Genomic DNA, 17,485 nt, shown 5'->3' on the forward strand with positions numbered 1-17,485 from the left:
ATACAGGTACTTTTTGCTCCAAGATAAATTATTTATTTTTACAAACAATCTTATTTTGTAAGTCACTGTAAAAATACCAGTAAAACACCCAGAGCAAAATTGAAGCTGACAGTAGAAAATTCTTCATTCTTTCTGCTTTCGAACGCGAAGGTTGGCCGATCTGCCACTAGGGGGAGGCAAAACTTTATATTCTAAGTCACAAATGGTTAGTTGGGCACATAGGATCTATCTATCTATCTATCTATCTATCTATCTATCTATCTATCTATCTATCTATCTATCTATCTATCTATCTATCTATCTATCTATCTACAGAAAAGATAAGAAATTCTTATTTATTTCAAGTTTCAAGTGGAAAAAAATAAACAATTACTATTTCTTTTTCACGTTACATCTCATACTCGTGCTCCTGGTCAGTATTCCGATGTCAGCAGCGAAGGGGTTGTTTGGACAGGGCCAGCAAAAATGTTAGGGTGGCACAGTATGTATATTTAATTTGGGTGTGATGCTATTTTTTGCACCAAGATGAGTCTAATACAAGGCAACATAATTGCAGAGAGGAAAGTCAATATTCAGATTTTTGTTAAAAATTAAATGAGTGGTAGCCATGTTGGATTTTGAGGTTCTTTGACTTTTTTACAACTTTGAATTTCGACCTTTTTTTACCCATGAGAAAATTTTAGCTCATAATTCAACAAAACATGCCAATGTTTCTCAGAAAAATGTTTTGTTTTATTTTCAGTATGAAACACAAGGAACTGAAAAAGTCCACTACCTGTTGAGGTGCAGTTTTAAAATGTTGATACTTTAACCAACGTCTCCTCACGGATGTGCCAACCAGAAAGGAACACCTTTTTATATTTCGCAAGGTCGCTGAATTCACTGTAACACCGGTGTTGTACCGAGAAAAAAAACTCCTGTCTGAAACGCACTTGAACGCGCAGGCGCAGTCCTCGCTGCAGTTCACTGCGTTTCCGTAGCCAGCTCGCTACCCGCTGAGCGCTGACTGGTGAGGCAGCTCGCCGAAGCGATTGATCCCGATCAAATAACGTTAAAGCTTGCCTCCTGAATGGCGGATTAACACGGCTGTCGGAAGGGACACTCTAAATCAGTGCTTGTGACTGGGGCGCTTTTAGGGAGTGCGTTGGCAACACCCTCCGTAACATGTGAGATGTGCAGAGAAAGATATTAACTGTGCGTTATTTCGGCTAACTAGCTAGCAGCTACCCCCGTCTCAATCCAATTAATGGTAGCTCGCTCGGTCTGTTTTCTTCAAGCGTCGCGTCTGTAACGGGGGGAAAAAATGAAGAAGTTTAACATAAGGAAGGTGCTGGACGGCTTGACAGCGGCGTCTTCTTCTTCTTCCTCCTCCTCCGCAACTGCTCAGCCGGGTACTCCCAGGGAAAACGATGTTGTCCAGGAGACTCTCCAGTCGGAACATTTTCAGCTGTGCAAGGTATGTCTCCCGTTAGTGAGAGCTGGCATTGACGGGACTGTAAGTGTCAGATGACGGCGGCTGACCAAACGTGAACGTTGTTTTCATCTGTATCAGCACGGCTCAGTGGGTGGAAAACAAAGTGTACAAACAGCATCAAAATCGCCAGGTTGAGTGTGAGCTATGGTGACATTAATGGGGGAATCAATTTTATTCATTGACTGAGTTGTATCCAGCACACTTAACCTTAAATCACTCCCCCCCCCTCTGTTTAATCATTGTAAATTAGCTCCCTAGTGTTCCACTGCACTACTTTAGGGTACAATGTTCACACTGGCTGCCTGTGGATTGCTGTAGGAGCTCTCCTCATTGTTAAATCCCTTCACAGCATAAGAATTCAACAGTCTTTTGTGTTGTGATGAATGTGTTTTTGTTTTCAGCTGCACTTGGTATAAACTGGTATCTTGTTTCCAAAGAAAGTAAAACTCCCACTGTAGTGAATGCATCTATTTGCTAATCCCACATTCATGTGAATGTCTGCTGCATTTTAGCAATGAAGAAACAGCAGCGACCATTGTTTGCATTTTTAGTGCATCACAAGGGGAATCTCCTTTAAGCCAACTCTATAAGACTTTCACACACACATTTTTTTTATATGTTTCACATTTTGTCACATTGAACTCATTGTACTTATTTTCGGCCAACACAGAATGTTCCCACAGTTGTGAAAATGTTACTTTTTTCAACTTTACATCCTCCTTTTGCTGCAGTTACAGCTGCAAAAGTGGTTTCTTTTTTTTCTACTATGTTAGAAATTAAAAACTGAAATGTTTGCCCATCCTTGTTTGAAAAATAACTCAAGTTTAAAGTTGGCAGGAAATTTGAAAATATCATTTGATAGTTATCCATTTTTGTAAGACTGGAAGATTAACACCTAAACATCTATAAAGTCTTAAAAAAAGGCAATCATTACAAAAAAAACCTAACAAATTAACAATGAAAAGCCTAGTGCGGGCACAAGAAAAGCCTGGTGGCCCGCCAGGCTTATAATACACAGATTGAAACCCTTAGCCATTTTTGGTTTTTAAATAGGTCTCTATGCTTAGGTTTGAACCTGCAACCCATTATCAAGTCTTCTGTGGCCTCTGACAGCATTTCTCCCTAGACTGCTCTGTATTTAACTATCATATTTCACATCACACCCAGCAAAACGCACCGATTTGCATAAAATAACAGAAAGTTGTTCAAGGGATGCTATTTTTTTTTTTTTTGCAAGACGCTATAAACGTTGGTATTGTTTCACAGAATGAAAGAAATAACTTTTTGCTTGGCGTTCAAGGTCTCCTCCATGCAATTTGTAAAATCTATGGTTTAATGTTGGGAATAATTTGAGGGAAGCGGGCTGAGCGTCGGGCGTGCCAGCCCATCAGCTCCTTCCGCAGCTGGGAGAAGAGCAGGTCAGTTCCCCAGGTTACGAGGCCGTGGCGTCACCTGTTGCGTAATCCCGCTGCAAGCTGCACAAACCACAGGCGGCCGAGCGAGGTCCTCAACCTGAAATAATTGCGTTATAGATGCTCGGAGATGATCGTATTTGAGCGGCTGGGCTGCTGCAAAGGTCCTGGAAATAAACCGCATTTCAGACGATACAGCTGTGCCGAAAACTGACCCCTGCGCAACTGATTTCAGTCCCCCCTGCTCCCTCCGTTTTAACTCTGCTGTTTAAATTTAGTGTAATTTGTTAGACAAATGGGACAAACGGTGCACATTGATGGATTATATATCTTTGGGGATCGTGATAATATATTTTTTTCCCCTCCACAAGCCAGCTCTGGACTGTGTGGGAGATGATAGATTAGGCCGACTAGATGTCTGATATAAATTCTGCTTTCTCCTGCAGACTGTGCGTCATGGCTTTCCATATCAACCGTCCTCGATGGCTTTTGACCCCGTGCAGAAAATCCTGGCCGTCGGGACTCAGACCGGAGCTTTGAGGCTGTATCCTTTTTTTTTGTTTGTTTGTTTCACAAGGGAAATTGAAAAGTGCTAAGCAAGGAAAGCAACTGCTAAACACTACAGTGGCGTCTCAAGTTCCTCACACGAGGAAGCTGGCCTTCGACATTCCACGGAATAAGGTGGGGAATGGAAAAAAAAAAGATCACACACATGCTTGGGTTGCGTTGCTCTGCAGCTGGTAGCGGCTCCTGGAGCAGCCGGGCCTAATTAGCAGTAGCTCTGCAGTTGCATGAAACCCCCTCCTCCCACCCCTCCTCCACCATATGTTGTGGAGCCAACCTCAACGGCTGTGCTGCCCAGTTGGTGCCAGGATGCCACTTCATATGTGCTGTAAACAGAGCCGGACTTGCACGACACACCAACACACGCATTTGTGATTTCGGGTTGTTGTCGAGGAATTCTGTTTGTTTGTTGTTTTTTTTTAATTGACCAATCACTGATTTGCACTGACTTTCCACACCTACTGCTCGTCTTCTGGGAGGCGTTTGCACGCTAACTTTGGGCTTCCCTTTGTGATGATGTCCTACTCAGGGAGGCCCTTCTGCTTAGCTTAGATTTTCATTAGACCTGACTCCGTCCTGGTCTTTATCCACTCATCAGATTAAGAGAGTGTTTTGTTTCTGCGTGGCAACATGCAGACGCGCACACACACACACACACACACACACACTAGCGCGCAGCTACTATGTTGCTCCTCTTGGTGCAAGGTGAAGCTGATGGGATTACTGTCACTCAGGCAATTGGTCCATTTATCAAAAAGACGCGCTTTATCGATCCGCCTCGTCGGCGCTGGAGTTTGGAAACGCTCGCACGGCTCAGAAGACATGAGCCCGATGAGGTATCTACAAGCAATAAATGTCTGCTTTTACAAGACCTGTCTCCGCTACAGTGTTTTAATCAGCGGGTTACTGTAGACGGTTTCCTGCGCTTTACAGAGCTCGTTTGTGGTCGGCGGTGGCATTGGATATCTGGAGCTCTTCCATACATACTTCATTTGTAGACAGCAGGCACAGACTGATTGTCATTAACGAGGTACGGTTTGAAGGCATAAAGCAGTTGTGGTTTTAAAACCACAGATATTTTTAGAGATGTGCAGATCGGATTCTTCCTGCCAACTACCTGCAGCATCTTTTATTTATTTCCTTTTGAATGTGTTTGATGCCTAAATGGAAGAAAAAGGTGTAATTGGTCCAAATCTGAAATTACCTCAAAGAGAACCAGGTGACTGTTTTGGCTGAGGGAAGTCTGATCGGTGCTCTTCTGTGCTTGACGAAGGGAAGCAAAAAGGCACCTTAGAAGGGAACTCCTCCACAAACCTGCCCCTGAAAGCTGCTCCTAAAAGATGCTTAAGTTACCAACTCAGATAAAGTTCAGGTACTAGGTCAGTAATTATGTTGTTGTTTTCCAAACTTCAGGCAGGGCCCCATAAGTTTGTGCAGTCCAACAGGGTCCGCTGACCCTGACAAGTTTTTTTGTGTGTGTGGTTTCTGGATCTGACAGTCTGACAGGACAACCCCGTCTGACCGTGACATTTGCCACTCTCTTTCTGAGTGTTGCGCTAAGACCGTTGCATGACTAATTTACCTAGCTAATATCATCTACCCTATAAAGAGCAGAAAGGTAATGTTCTGCAGAATAAATACACATTTAGTGCAACTATTCTATTGTTCTGCTTAATTCTATGCGTAATCAAAATAATGGAAAAGGAATCCGTTTATCTTAAAGATTCCCAGTTTTGCAGTTGATTATCATAATGTGAAATTCTCACCCAGGCCCATGGTCGGAAGGCAGTGCAGAAAAGCCTGTATTCTGCAAGTTTGTGTTGGGTCAGGTGACCGGTCACGCTAGAACCCAAGACTTTCAAGTCAGCTTTCGAAGCAGAAATATCTCACAGCGTCAGCCGACTTTTTGTTATTTTGTTCTCATTTGGATTCTACATGCGTTTGAAGTGACTGTGGAAAACAGTTTCTCCTCTTCCACATGTTGATTTGCACAATAAAGAAAACTTCCCACTCAGATGATAAATGATTTGACTTCCTGAGAAAAGCAGCTGATGGTGAAATCTGTGGTCTACCACTTTGGCTTACCAAATGGGGAAGTCTTTTATGTTAAGGAGGGATGACTGAAGTGTGTAAACTCCACAGGGACGGTGAGGAGAGACAGTAGATTCTGTTTCAGTTTGACGGAGTTCATTGTTTCCAATTCTTGTCTACACTGCAGCTTTTTCATATCTGTTTGCATCCATGATTGAATTGTCATATGTATAACGTAGGGCTGTAGATTGTCATTTTTCATTTATATGTTGGTAAAATTTTGATCTAAAGCTGCTGCCAGAAGATGACATCTTCTCATAATGGGCACAATTTCCACGTTTTGATGTTTAATAATTTATTTGAACTATTTTTCTGGAATTAAATATGCAACATACAGCAGCTCTGGTTTTGTTTTTGTTTTTAACAAGACTTATATGCACATACAGTTTCAGATATATACATACATTGACTTTTACATAATTTATGAAGACGTGATGACATTTTCAGAATGCCGTTGTACTTCACAAGGCCAACGCCTATTAATTTGAAGCTAGTGGTTTCTCTATACCAGCACAAAAATACTGATTTCACCAGACCTTAGAACAATGTAGAAGTCCCAGGAAATGGATTGAATTGCGTCTAAATTTCAATGGCATAATCTAGAAGTAGCACTGCTATAAAATCATTCATTTTATCATATCAACAGCTAGATGGTTGATACAGATACCAGACACATTAAAGCTGGTTTTAGAGTGGATACCACTCCTACAGTTTTGAATTCTTTCAGTAAAATAGCAGAGAAGCGGAGTTTAGCGCAGACGTCTGTCTTGTCTTGGTTTTAGCGAGCTAACGTCTCGGTCGCTCTCAATTCATGGTCACCAGAGATTACGGCTAGCTTCTTCAAAAACTATAGACTAAAGCAAGACACCTAAAGCAAGGCAATGCTGTTGAGAAAGTAAAATATTTGTGCTAAATATCTAGAGCAGTATGTGTGTTAACCAGAGTAGAGGCTAGCTAGCCGACCTTTGCTAACTAGCCAGCTAATGTTAGCTTTCAGTGTTGATTCATAAAGGGAATTCGTCAAATGGAAGATGGCAATAAGCATCTTTATATAACGCTTCTCACAAATACAACAGATGTTTTTTTTCATGTTTTGCTCTAGTCTTTTACCACTGTGTACATCTGTTCATTCTTACTTCATTTTTTTGTTTTGTGTAATATCATTCCCCGCAATATTAGCATCACAAAGTCTGTTCCAGAATATTCAGTATTTGGAGACTCTTGTTGCTTAACTCTGCACAAAATGTTACTTAAGATGTTTTGGTTAAGTAATTAAAAAACTGCAACTAAGTTATTTCATTGCCAAAAATGGCAGATGTAGACAGAACAACTTACTCAACAACAGTAATAATAATAATAATAAAAAGATCATATTGAACGGAAAAATCTGAATACATTTTATTTTTTCTCTTATCTGGATTCTGTTTACAAGAACCTAAAGAAAAAAGACAAGTACTCTGCTTAGCTAAGCATCTGTTTGCTTCCTGCAAGTCCTATCTTAATATCACAGTATGCACCAACATTACCGCATGCCTTCTTGATATTGTGCAGCCCTGTTGGTGACATTATTATATGTAGTAATATTATTTTAGCTGCAGCATTGTAATAATTTTTGCTTTATGGATATATTGGAATAGTGTGTTGTATCATCAAATCAATGGCTTAGAGAAATGATTGGTGTAAGACTGTAGACCGTTTCAGATCCCCACATGATTAAACAGAATCTTGCAGATCGGTCCTTTGCTAAGTATGGAAATGATGCGAAACTCACGCAAGAGCTTTGGTGCTCAGCATCCTTCAACACAATCAAACAAAGATAGCAGATTTTAGAGTGGATGTGTTACTTCCACAGCATTCTCAGTAACTCAACAAACTGAGAAACTGACTTTGAAACTATGATTTCTATTTAGGGATTAAATCCTCCCGAGTCCTAAAATAAAATAAAATTAAAATCACTGGGAGTTGATGTACGTCTCGCAGCAGATGGAAGATGGACACTTTACTTATTCAATGTATTGGGGGGTTTACTTTGTCTTTGCCATTTGAGAAAAGCAGAACATTTTTAAACGTGTCTTATTAATCCATCAGTGCACCATGAACCGCTTAGTGAGAGGAATTTTTAGAATGTTTTGCTTTCCTCCCACCAAGATTTTATGTTCAAATGGGAAATTACAAGGTTAATAGCGAGACCGGTGGTTGTTTTCTTATATGCGCCTGTGTTTCTGAAAAAGTAAGAAGTAAAAAACACAATTCGTAGTTTGTACTACTAACTGATAGTAGTAAAGCGTTGGAGGAAGTTTGAAAAGAGTGCTGCCTTTGCTCACCAGCGTGATAAAATCTAGTTTTGAGGTTTGTCTTAGTAATTTCCTGCTCGCCTAGAAAGTGGCTTTGCTCTGCAGCACTATTAACCTACATTAAAACAGAAACAGGTTAAACTAGTACAATACATGCTTTCAGCGCGCAAAAGGACAGCTAGCGCTAACCTGTGATGTCAGGCCTGTGGCCTGTGAAGCAACCCCTCACGTTACCACAAACATCCTCATTATTTAAACTATGGTACTCCTCTGCTCTTATTTAAATTTGCCCAGAGGATATAAAACTCCGCCTCCGCACCGGACCGAGTACGGCAGGATTCCCATTAATAATCCTGACGACAAACTGGGAGCTAAAACCAAACGGAGAGGTTAAGGGTCAGGACGAGAGCCGCTGGCCGCAGCTCTGAACTGGCGCCAGCTTAAAAGTCTAAAAGTCTGTGTTTGCCTCTCTGCTTGTGCAGAAGGGATGCCTAACGCTGAGTAGCTTGTTCTGTAACCGTCTCCTGCCACCCCACCTTAGTTTGTTTAAGGAGCCGAGGGCTTGTTTGATTGCAGCTCAGTCAGATCGGCTCGCACGGTTTTAGCCGCCGCCGCTTAAGGTGCCACGATCCAGGAAAAAACTGATTAAGTGTTTATGTAAACACATGTTGCTCCAGTAGAGCTGTAAAAGAAAAAGTCATTAACTTATAAGTAATCAGCACTTAGGATTCCTAGAAAGCTCTCTTTGTGCTTCACTCTGTAACATCATTTCTTGCATTTAACATGCAGCTCTTAAGTCAATTACAGAAATGCAACCATGCAGCATTTTTAATGTTTGATTTTGAACTCGTCAAACTTTTAGATATGTTTTGTGTGTTCATTTGTTTTCTGGTGGAAACGGATGCATACACACACTTTCTAATGTCCATCTATCGTCTATATTTGCTTATTCTTGGATCACAGGATGTAGTTGATCATCGTTTAAGTGTTTTTTTTTGTTATTTAATTCAAATATTCTGCATAAGAGGCCACCATGAAATAACTAAATCTTTCACATTTTCACAGACCCGTATAAGACCCGTATATTTTATTTGCCATCTGGTAGATTAACCAGTGACAGCCGGTCGTTGGTTGTAGTACCGCTAACTTCATCCATTCACTTTGATTAGTAGCGCAGACAGAAAAAGTAAAACATCTATCACATGTACTTCAATGAGTATTTGTATACTATTGATTAATTTAGAAAATTTATGAAGATGCGTTAATCATTTTTGTAGCCAATTCTGAATCACTTTGTTCAATAAAGTATCACTCCAAAACAATAACGTAGCAAAGAAACAATGAAAAGGAAACATTTACTTATTATTACATATTCTAATATGTAATGAATTCAAATGTAAATAACTAGACATACATCTGTGTATGTTTGCTTTCATGAATTAATTTTTTAAAATCTATTTTTATTTACGAGTCATTTATTGGATTCTTTGGATCTTTTTGAGCACGAATCCTGACCAAAAATTTATTTCTTGCAGATCACACCGACAAACAAAATACTTTGCTTTCACAACCGTATCAGTCCAGAGCTTCTCGGTATGATTAGATCTAACACCATTTCCCCGTTCTGTTGTGAAAGCTTTCACAGACCAGTTTTACCAAACACAGACTGAAAGAAAAATTAAAACAGACGTGTAAAGCAGGTCCCTCTGAAGCTAAAGCTAGCTTCTCTCTCTCTCTGGTTTTATTGGTACAATTGTGGTTTCCCTGGTTTATTGTTCTTCACAGGCTCTTTTCAGGAAGAGTCACATTTTAAACTGAGCCTTTTTGCGTATTCAAGATCCGTTCCACTCACATCCCTGCATCACCTTTGTTGGCAACTCTTCCTCATTTTTCTTTAACTGAGCCAACTTTTAGGTTCGGCCGTGCGGGTGTGGAGTGCTACTGTCAGCATGAGAGCGGTGCTGCTGTCATCCAGCTCCAGTTCCTCATCAATGAGGTGCGTTGTCATCGCCTCTGCATTGTGCTCAATGCTCTTTTTTTTTAACTTCTTCTCTCAGTCAATCCATCTCTTTTCTCTTTTTATCTCTTTTTCATTTTCTTTTTATAGTAGCCCCTGTTAGTAGTGCTTTTAAAACCCAGATTAAGCAGTTATGCTACTGATCCAACCCACATTTCTCCTGTTATATTTTGTAAACATAAAACAGTGAGGGAAGCCAAGCCATGTGAGCTGAATGCTAAACATGCGTCTGTTTGCCACTGTCTCCACAGGGGGCGCTGGTGAGTGCCTTAGCTGATGACAGCATCCATCTGTGGAACCTGAGGCAAAAAATTCCAGCTATCCTGCATTCTCTCAAGTTTAACCGGGAGAGGTACAGAAACGTGTTCCGCTCTGTAAACAAAACTTAGATGCTGCAGTCACAGCCGGCTTCGTTCATAAAGCTTTGTGATGCGTTGGTAGTAATTTTATGCCTTATTTCAAGTTCCTTGTTTGAAAATTTCAACTTTTAACATGCAGGGAGTTTGACATTTTTTATGCTGCTTGTTGAGTCTCACATCAGTCCTTCCAGAAAGTTGTGACATTGCGATCCCAATTACCAATGAGAATTACGTTGTCATTTCAAAATTTTGCAATTTTCACCAGTCATTGCACCTTTTTCGCAAGATCTGACCAATCACCATGGTTTCTGTGTTTAATTCTTTTCTGGCCAATAATGGCAAGGCTGCTGAATTTTGACCAATAGGGTTAGCCCTCTTCTAATTTAACTTCCTGTTTCACGACGTCGCTTGAAGGACGAACCTGCAAGGTGAAGGATGTAAATAGTGAGATTTGCCAATTTTAAAAAAAATTTTTGCTTATGTTTTTGAGATGTTTTGTAGGATTTGGTTACACTGGATGTACAGTTAATTTTCACTTAGATGACCAGTATGGACTTTTTTTTGACTCCTCAGGACATAATTTTATTTTTATTAAGGTCCTTGAAAATGTTATTTTCACTTCAACTACTGTATTTTCTGGACCTTTTTTTTTCTTTTCATAATTTGGCTTTGGCTGGTGATTTGTTCACCAGAGCAACTTATAGTCAGGAAAATACGGTGATTATGTGCAGCTTTTTTGTAAGACCATGTTATGTCAAAAATATAACTTAAAAAAAAAAGAAGCAATGTCAGGCCGCAACAATCACAAAAAGGCATCGTAACATCCTGGAGGGACTGATGTATGGTGAGTCTTTTATCTCTAGTAATTTGTATTTATTTGTTTAGCTTAATTTTAGCCTTTTCAATGTGAACCTGAAGCTTTTTTTCCCCAAATGTTACATGGAAGTTGTTTCTAATAATGAAAAAGTAACATCTTGCTGTATTTCTACCACAGCTGCCCAGGTTGGCAACAATCCACCTAAAACACAATTCCTCGTTGTTTTGCTGCATCTTTTAAAATTCCCATGGTCTTTGAAAGTCCCATGAGACGCAAGCGGAGGCGGCAGGGGGGATGTTTGTTTAAAAACACGGCATCTGCACAATGAGTACATCCTATACTGTAAAAGTGATGTACGGCCCGGTGCGTCCTCCGCCCCGGTCGAGAAAAGACAGCAGTATTTATTCTGCTATTCCTCCCCGCTGAGTTATAAATAGTACGGGTTCATTAGTGTGACACAGTGCAAGGCCTTTGTAATTAAATTCTAGTCATTCAACGCTCCTTCCAGTTGGACCAGCGTGATTAGGGACAAGCGGGGGCCTTTTGATGGCTCTGACTCATGGGATAATGAAAAGCCTGCTGCTGATGCATCCTGATCTCTTGCAGAATCACATACTGCCACCTGCCCTTCCAGAGCAAATGGCTGTACATCGGCTCAGAGCGAGGAAACATCCACATTGTCAACGTGGAGTCCTTCACCCTCTCAGGCTATGTCATCATGTGGAACAAAGCCATCGAATTGTGAGTCTGCACTCCAGAGCGTTCTTCTCTCTTCCTCACCCTTTTGTTCCATTTGCATATCAGGCTGTCGCACCGGTGCAGCCGACACTCAACACAGGAAACTCCAAAATGCAGAGGAATGCGACTGGCTGTGCCTCCGCTGATATTGTGTCCCGTAGAGCTGATAAAGCCGTAGCTCTGATCAAGTGTAGCTGTGGCACAGGGGTGGTGATTATGCCATGCCAGGACTTGTGGTGGAGACTCCTGGAGGTGTTTGCTCCCTGATTTGACAGAACATGACAGGAAGTGCCCTCTTGGTGACCCCAGTGACCTAATTCTGTGACCCAAACACTCACTGTGATGATCCTATCTTTAATTTTTTTTAAAATTTTTTATTAAGTGACTTTTGACAACACAGGGTTACCTGTAGGACTTTTGTGACACGACGACTATATTAAATAACTACGCTACTGTTGAGCTTAGGATCAATTTCACAGCCTTCAACTTAAAAACTTTCTTCCGCCTTTTCTCTCCCTCTACTTCAGACCGCCATCTCTAGTTTTGCTTCACTCCTGAGAGCAGCGCACAGTAGCCGGCATCGCAGACAGACATGCAGGAGCCGACTTTGTTGCTCTTTCAAACTAAAGTAAATTTTAATGTTTCGTGTGGCGACTTTTATTTTGCCACCATTGGTTACATGGGGAGGAAACCCTGCAGTGTTTTGGTCAAATTTGATCTCGGTCTTGGGATAAATTCACGATCGGAAACTTTGCTCGCGGCACCGTTCCGTCGCCGTAAACATTGAATGGCAGTGAAAATGCGTGCCGAAAAGCTCCTGAGAAATGAAAACTTGGGCCGGTAGAAGCTCTTTTCAAGTAATTTTTTTTCCTCCCCTCCTGCGTGCCCACAAGCGAGCTAAAAAAAAATTGATTTTTAGACTGTGACTGGCAGCCGAAATGAGTAGCAGACGCCGAGGTGTGTGTTTGAGTGCGAGGCTGCAGGTGAAATCCGATAAATTGCTGCTTTAGATCTCAGAGTTGAAAGTGTCAGAGCAAAGTGTGCCATCCGTGAAGGAAACAGCCACTGAAGATGGGAAATGATTTTTGCCTCGCTGCTTGTGAAAATGGAAAAGAGAAGATGTAGTGTGAAATGTGAAAGATAATTCACAGTCATTTCTTTGTAAAAGGCTCGTCAGATCTCTGACAGAAATGTCTCTTTCTGGGCTTTTTAGCTCCGTGGCTCGCCTCTCTTTTCTTGTGCTGCTACTTATTAAGTGAAGGAGCCCTGCTAGTAAAATAATTACAAAGTTCGAACGTCTCTTCATGTTTTGGGAAAGTTGATAGTTATGACATGGATTTGCAATTTTGCCTCTTTGCACCATTGCATTTGACTTGGATTACTGCTGTTAACTTATATTTAAAGAGTGGAGCTGTGAGTTTAAGTAAACGGGATCAATTGAAATATTCCTTATGCTATGTGAGTAATTATGTCCATTGTTTTTTAAGATTGTGCTTTGACATGTTAAGACATGTCCAAGGCATCAGCGACCCGTTAAAGACGCACACAAAAACCTTAGAGCACGTTGTTCTTAGGAAATCAGTGATTTAATTTCTTCAGTGATTTTTTTTCCTCCTTTTTTTTACTTCCTTTTCCATATTTAAATGTTCATTGCATATTTTGCAAATGAACATTAGCATGTTTGAGAACTCCTACAGTCTCCCGTGGCAACCATTCAGCTGTGTAAAACGACAGGGTGGACTTAGCTCCGCCTTCGACAACGAAGCTCCTCCTTGGGCCTGTAGTTTCCTCACAAAGCATCAGTCAAATTTCTTTGATAAATTTAGCATTTTTATAATAATAGTTATAAAAATGGTGCTATGTAGCAGGGAAATACATAATACTTTCATTTAATTAAAAAAAAATTGTGAACTTGTGCTATTGCACCAGTATGTACAATTTAAGGATTTTTTAAATGCATTATTTGCCTTGACTTGTTAAAAGATTGATATTTATTGCATTTTCTGATCAGATAAATGCCATCTAGCCTCTGTAGTTTATTAATTAAATCAAGCACTATTTAATTTTAGGCCTAATTTTAGCACATGAACACTACTCGTCTTATTCAGAACATTTACTTCAAAACAATTTCCTAAACTGGCAAAACATCAAGCATAATGTTTATCCCAGTAGAAATATAAATAAAAATTTGCAATATCTGTTTTTTCTTTCCTTTCCGTTTTTTCCCCCCCAATATTGTGCAGCTCTAATAAGTGACGGCAGAATAGCTGCTTGTGCAAAGAAAGAACTTTTCTGTGCAGCCGTCCAAATCCTGAAAACCAGAGGTGGGCGTCTCGTCACTGGAGCCTTCAATCAGCAGCTATCTTAATGAATCCACAGCGGAGATTGCTTTTCACTTACAGAGAACTGAAGGCACAACAAGCCACAAACAGGCCGCAGCCCTTCAAGCGTTTCATTAAAGAACCTTATTATTCATAAACACCAAAGCCTCTGGTTAATAACGGATTCTCATGCAAAGTCTGAAAAGTCACCTTTTTTTAAGTCAGAAGCTAAGAATCAGTCGTGTTTCGAATGCGGTTCGGACTCATTTACGACGGCGTGCAGTCGCTTTCATCCAGGTAGTGTGTGCCGTCTGCGTGCTTTCATCGTGTCAGCTGCCTGTTTAAGCCGAATCCTCATTAGGCGGCGGCGGCGGCTGGAGTTCATCTTCTGGTCTTTCTCTTGTTTCTACTCACTGCGACATCTCTGTCTGTATTGACTCATCAGCAGCAATGAGATCATTAGCCACCGGAGCCAGACCACACTCAGAGGCAGCAACACGTTCTTCAGGCCAGATCTTCGCTTTCCTCCGTGCCCCTCACTCCGTTGCCTCGGTGATCCTGTCTCCACGCAGCATAATCTGCCACAGACCCCCGTACTCGCTCTGTTTCTCTCTCATGTGTCATCTCTCTTTCTGTAGTTCACTGGTGCTTTTTTTTCTTTTTTTTTCTTACCAGGATATTTTGTTTTACCTTTGTGCGAGCCAGTCAGTGTTGCTTGTTATTTTTTATTTTTTTCCTTCACCTAATTGCCTCATTATCTGAACTAGGCTTATGAAAGCTGCCACAGTTTCTCTGTCAGTGTCTAGCTCTAAAATGTAAGATGCACATCATGTCTGACCATGCTTCAAAATGTCCTTAGATTGCGTTAAAATGCGTGTTGCTGTTCTGTTGCAGATCCACCAAGACACACCCAGGGCCTGTTGTGCACATTAGTGATAACCCCATGGACGAGGGGAAGGTAACTTATAAATTAAAACACTCAACAATTTAAAAAGTGTGTCCAAATCTATTTTATCCCAATATCTATGTGTGTATTCTATATGTGTATGATTATGTGTAGTTTTTCCATCATTTTCATTCATTTCTTTGTAATCGAATTGCATAAAACCACCTTTCTGGACATAAGAAGGCATCTTATTGTTTTTTTGTTTTTTTTTTCGGGATACATGTTTTTGACTTGTTTTACTGTGTTTTACAGCACTTAGGTCTTAAGTATGTTTTGTAAATAATCTGACATTGACTGTTTTTAGCGTGCTATAAATGCTGTAGCGCTCCTAACAATCAGTTGTAAATCATAACATTTTCATTTAAACATTTTAAATGTTTTTTTGTTGTTTTTTTTGGACATTTTTCCTAAAACTGTTCGTTTTTCCCAATCAAATAATACCATACTTTATTACTTTTCATGTCATAAAGTATGTCCTCAACTCTAACGATGCATTTGTGGAACGTCGGGGATGAAATCCGGTTTAATTTTGCTTTTTCTCTTCTCATTGCAGCTTCTGATTGGATTTGAGTGTGGGGTCGTGGTGTTGTGGGATTTGAAGTCCAAGAAAGCTGACTACCGCTACAATTATGACGAGGTGAGGCGTCTCCTTTCACTTTTGCTCAGTTCTTGTGAGCGAACCGGTTCGGTCCGGCGTGTTTGGACTTGTTTCGTTTCCGTCTGAATGACAGCTCCCAAATAGTTTGAGACATAAAACCTGACAGAGCTGCATGTCAGTGGAATGACGAAGGGAAAATAAAACAAGATTGGAAATCATTGAGCAAACGGCTCAGGAACTGATTACCTCCCTTTGTAAGGATCAACAGGCTTTTACATCAACACTCCTTGAAGTTTGTCAATATTTTGTCTCATAACTTCGACAAACCTCGATGTATTTTAATACATTTTGTGTAATAAACCAGCACAAAGACGTCTGTAATTGTGGCGGGAAAGGGAAAACATACTAGACTGTCAGGTTTTTGGTACAAGTGTTCATGTTTTTACCAATGTGCCGTGAATTTGTTTTTAGCCCCCTTTACTGTGACGCCCCTAAGTGAAATCTAGTTCAACCAATTTCCTGATTAAGTAAGAGTTTACCTCTTAAGTAATTTAATTTCAGTCTAAATCCAGATGTTAGAGAGCATTAGTGAAAATCATCATGAAGACACTGAGATAAATAGTTTTGAATATCAGTTTTCTGATTTTATTTGTATGATAAAAAAATCATGAACTTTTTGTGTTCCTCTAAAGCCACTTTTTGTGGATGTAGTCTTATGAAATGTAGGAAATCTGGGAGTCTGATTACTTTTGCAATGAACTGCATGCAAGAAGATGCCAACCACTACTTATAAAAATGCAACAAACGCCTATAGAGAACCTAATTCTGACTTTCCATTTGGTGGAGCACAATGTTACACATCTTAACGTTGCGCCTCTGTGTCTCTCAGGCGATCCACTCAGTTGCTTGGCACCACGAGGGGAAACAGTTTGTCTGCAGCCACTCCGATGGCAGTCTGACCACGTGGAATATACGCGCCCCGGCCAAGCCTGCCCAGATCATCACGCCACATGGTAGGAGCTGTCGCGCACACACACACGCACGCAAGCACACACACACACAGACATGTTTTTACGTGCAGCGAGGCATGTTGTGTGTTGAGGGCGTCGATTCTTTAAAGTTCTGAAACTGCTTCTCCTGGCTTCTAACAGGAAAACAGCCTAAGGATGGAAAAAAGCCAGAGCCGTGCAAGCCTATCCTAAAAGTGGAGTACAAAACTACAAGAGCTGGGTAAGTGTGATGGCAGAAAGCTCCCACCCTTCCTGTGTCTGCTCGCGCCTGGATCCATATCCTGTGTTCAGAGGCGCCTTTCCTGTTGTTCTGCATAAACCAAACACATCAGTTTGGATGACGGCGTCCTTATTGTAGATGGAAAGCTGGAAAGGTGCCTATCGTCAGCGTTGGTGCTCTCAGAGGTTGTTTTGATTATGTAATGAATGATGTTTCCTTATGATTGGTTGTCACATGCTTTATGGTAGTCATGTTGTGATCTCTTTTATTGGAGAAGTGGTTTAGTAAAGCAGAAAGTCCAAGAATTCTGAAAAAGTCTTAAATTCATCCACCTGAAAATAAGGCCTTGAAATGTCTTAAAATCACGTATCTGAAATTAAGGCCTTAAAATATCTTTAAAAACATGTATCTGACATTAACGCCTTAAAATGTCTAATTCACATATCTGAAATTAAGGCCTTTAAATGTCTTAAATTCATTAAAAAATTAAGTTGGTCTTAAATACATTAATGACAGGTCTTAAATGTAATCATTTCACATTTTAATCTTGTATATTCTATGTAGTTTTCTTTTTTCTCAAGGGAACTGCTAAACTTTGAGTTCTGCACAGACATCCTCACTATG

The 17,485-nt window shown here is 40.5% G+C and overlaps 1 protein-coding gene across 8 annotated transcripts in view; it reads left to right on the plus strand.

Moving 5' to 3' along the window:
- Positions 1 to 955: 955 nt before the first annotated feature.
- Positions 956 to 17,485, plus strand: part of stxbp5b (syntaxin binding protein 5b (tomosyn)) — a 37,746-nt gene continuing 21,216 nt past the window's right edge. For 3 of the 8 annotated variants that reach the window (XM_007561789.2, XM_016676298.1, XM_007561790.2), the window contains exons 1-9: positions 956 to 1,456; positions 3,333 to 3,430; positions 9,750 to 9,831; positions 10,104 to 10,204; positions 11,635 to 11,769; positions 14,982 to 15,045; positions 15,587 to 15,670; positions 16,521 to 16,644; positions 16,783 to 16,861. In XM_007561789.2, the coding sequence (XP_007561851.1) occupies positions 1,304 to 1,456; positions 3,333 to 3,430; positions 9,750 to 9,831; positions 10,104 to 10,204; positions 11,635 to 11,769; positions 14,982 to 15,045; positions 15,587 to 15,670; positions 16,521 to 16,644; positions 16,783 to 16,861 (920 nt within the window). In that variant the 5' untranslated portion in view covers positions 956 to 1,303. The remainder of the gene's footprint in view (positions 1,457 to 3,332; positions 3,431 to 9,749; positions 9,832 to 10,103; positions 10,205 to 11,634; positions 11,770 to 14,981; positions 15,046 to 15,586; positions 15,671 to 16,520; positions 16,645 to 16,782; positions 16,862 to 17,485) is intronic. The other 5 variants (XM_016676299.1, XM_016676300.1, XM_007561792.2 and 2 more) reach the window with 2 other exon arrangements.

Source organism: Poecilia formosa, unplaced genomic scaffold (genome assembly GCF_000485575.1).
Source record: "Poecilia formosa unplaced genomic scaffold, Poecilia_formosa-5.1.2 Scaffold131, whole genome shotgun sequence".
Taxonomy (NCBI): domain Eukaryota; kingdom Metazoa; phylum Chordata; class Actinopteri; order Cyprinodontiformes; family Poeciliidae; genus Poecilia; species Poecilia formosa.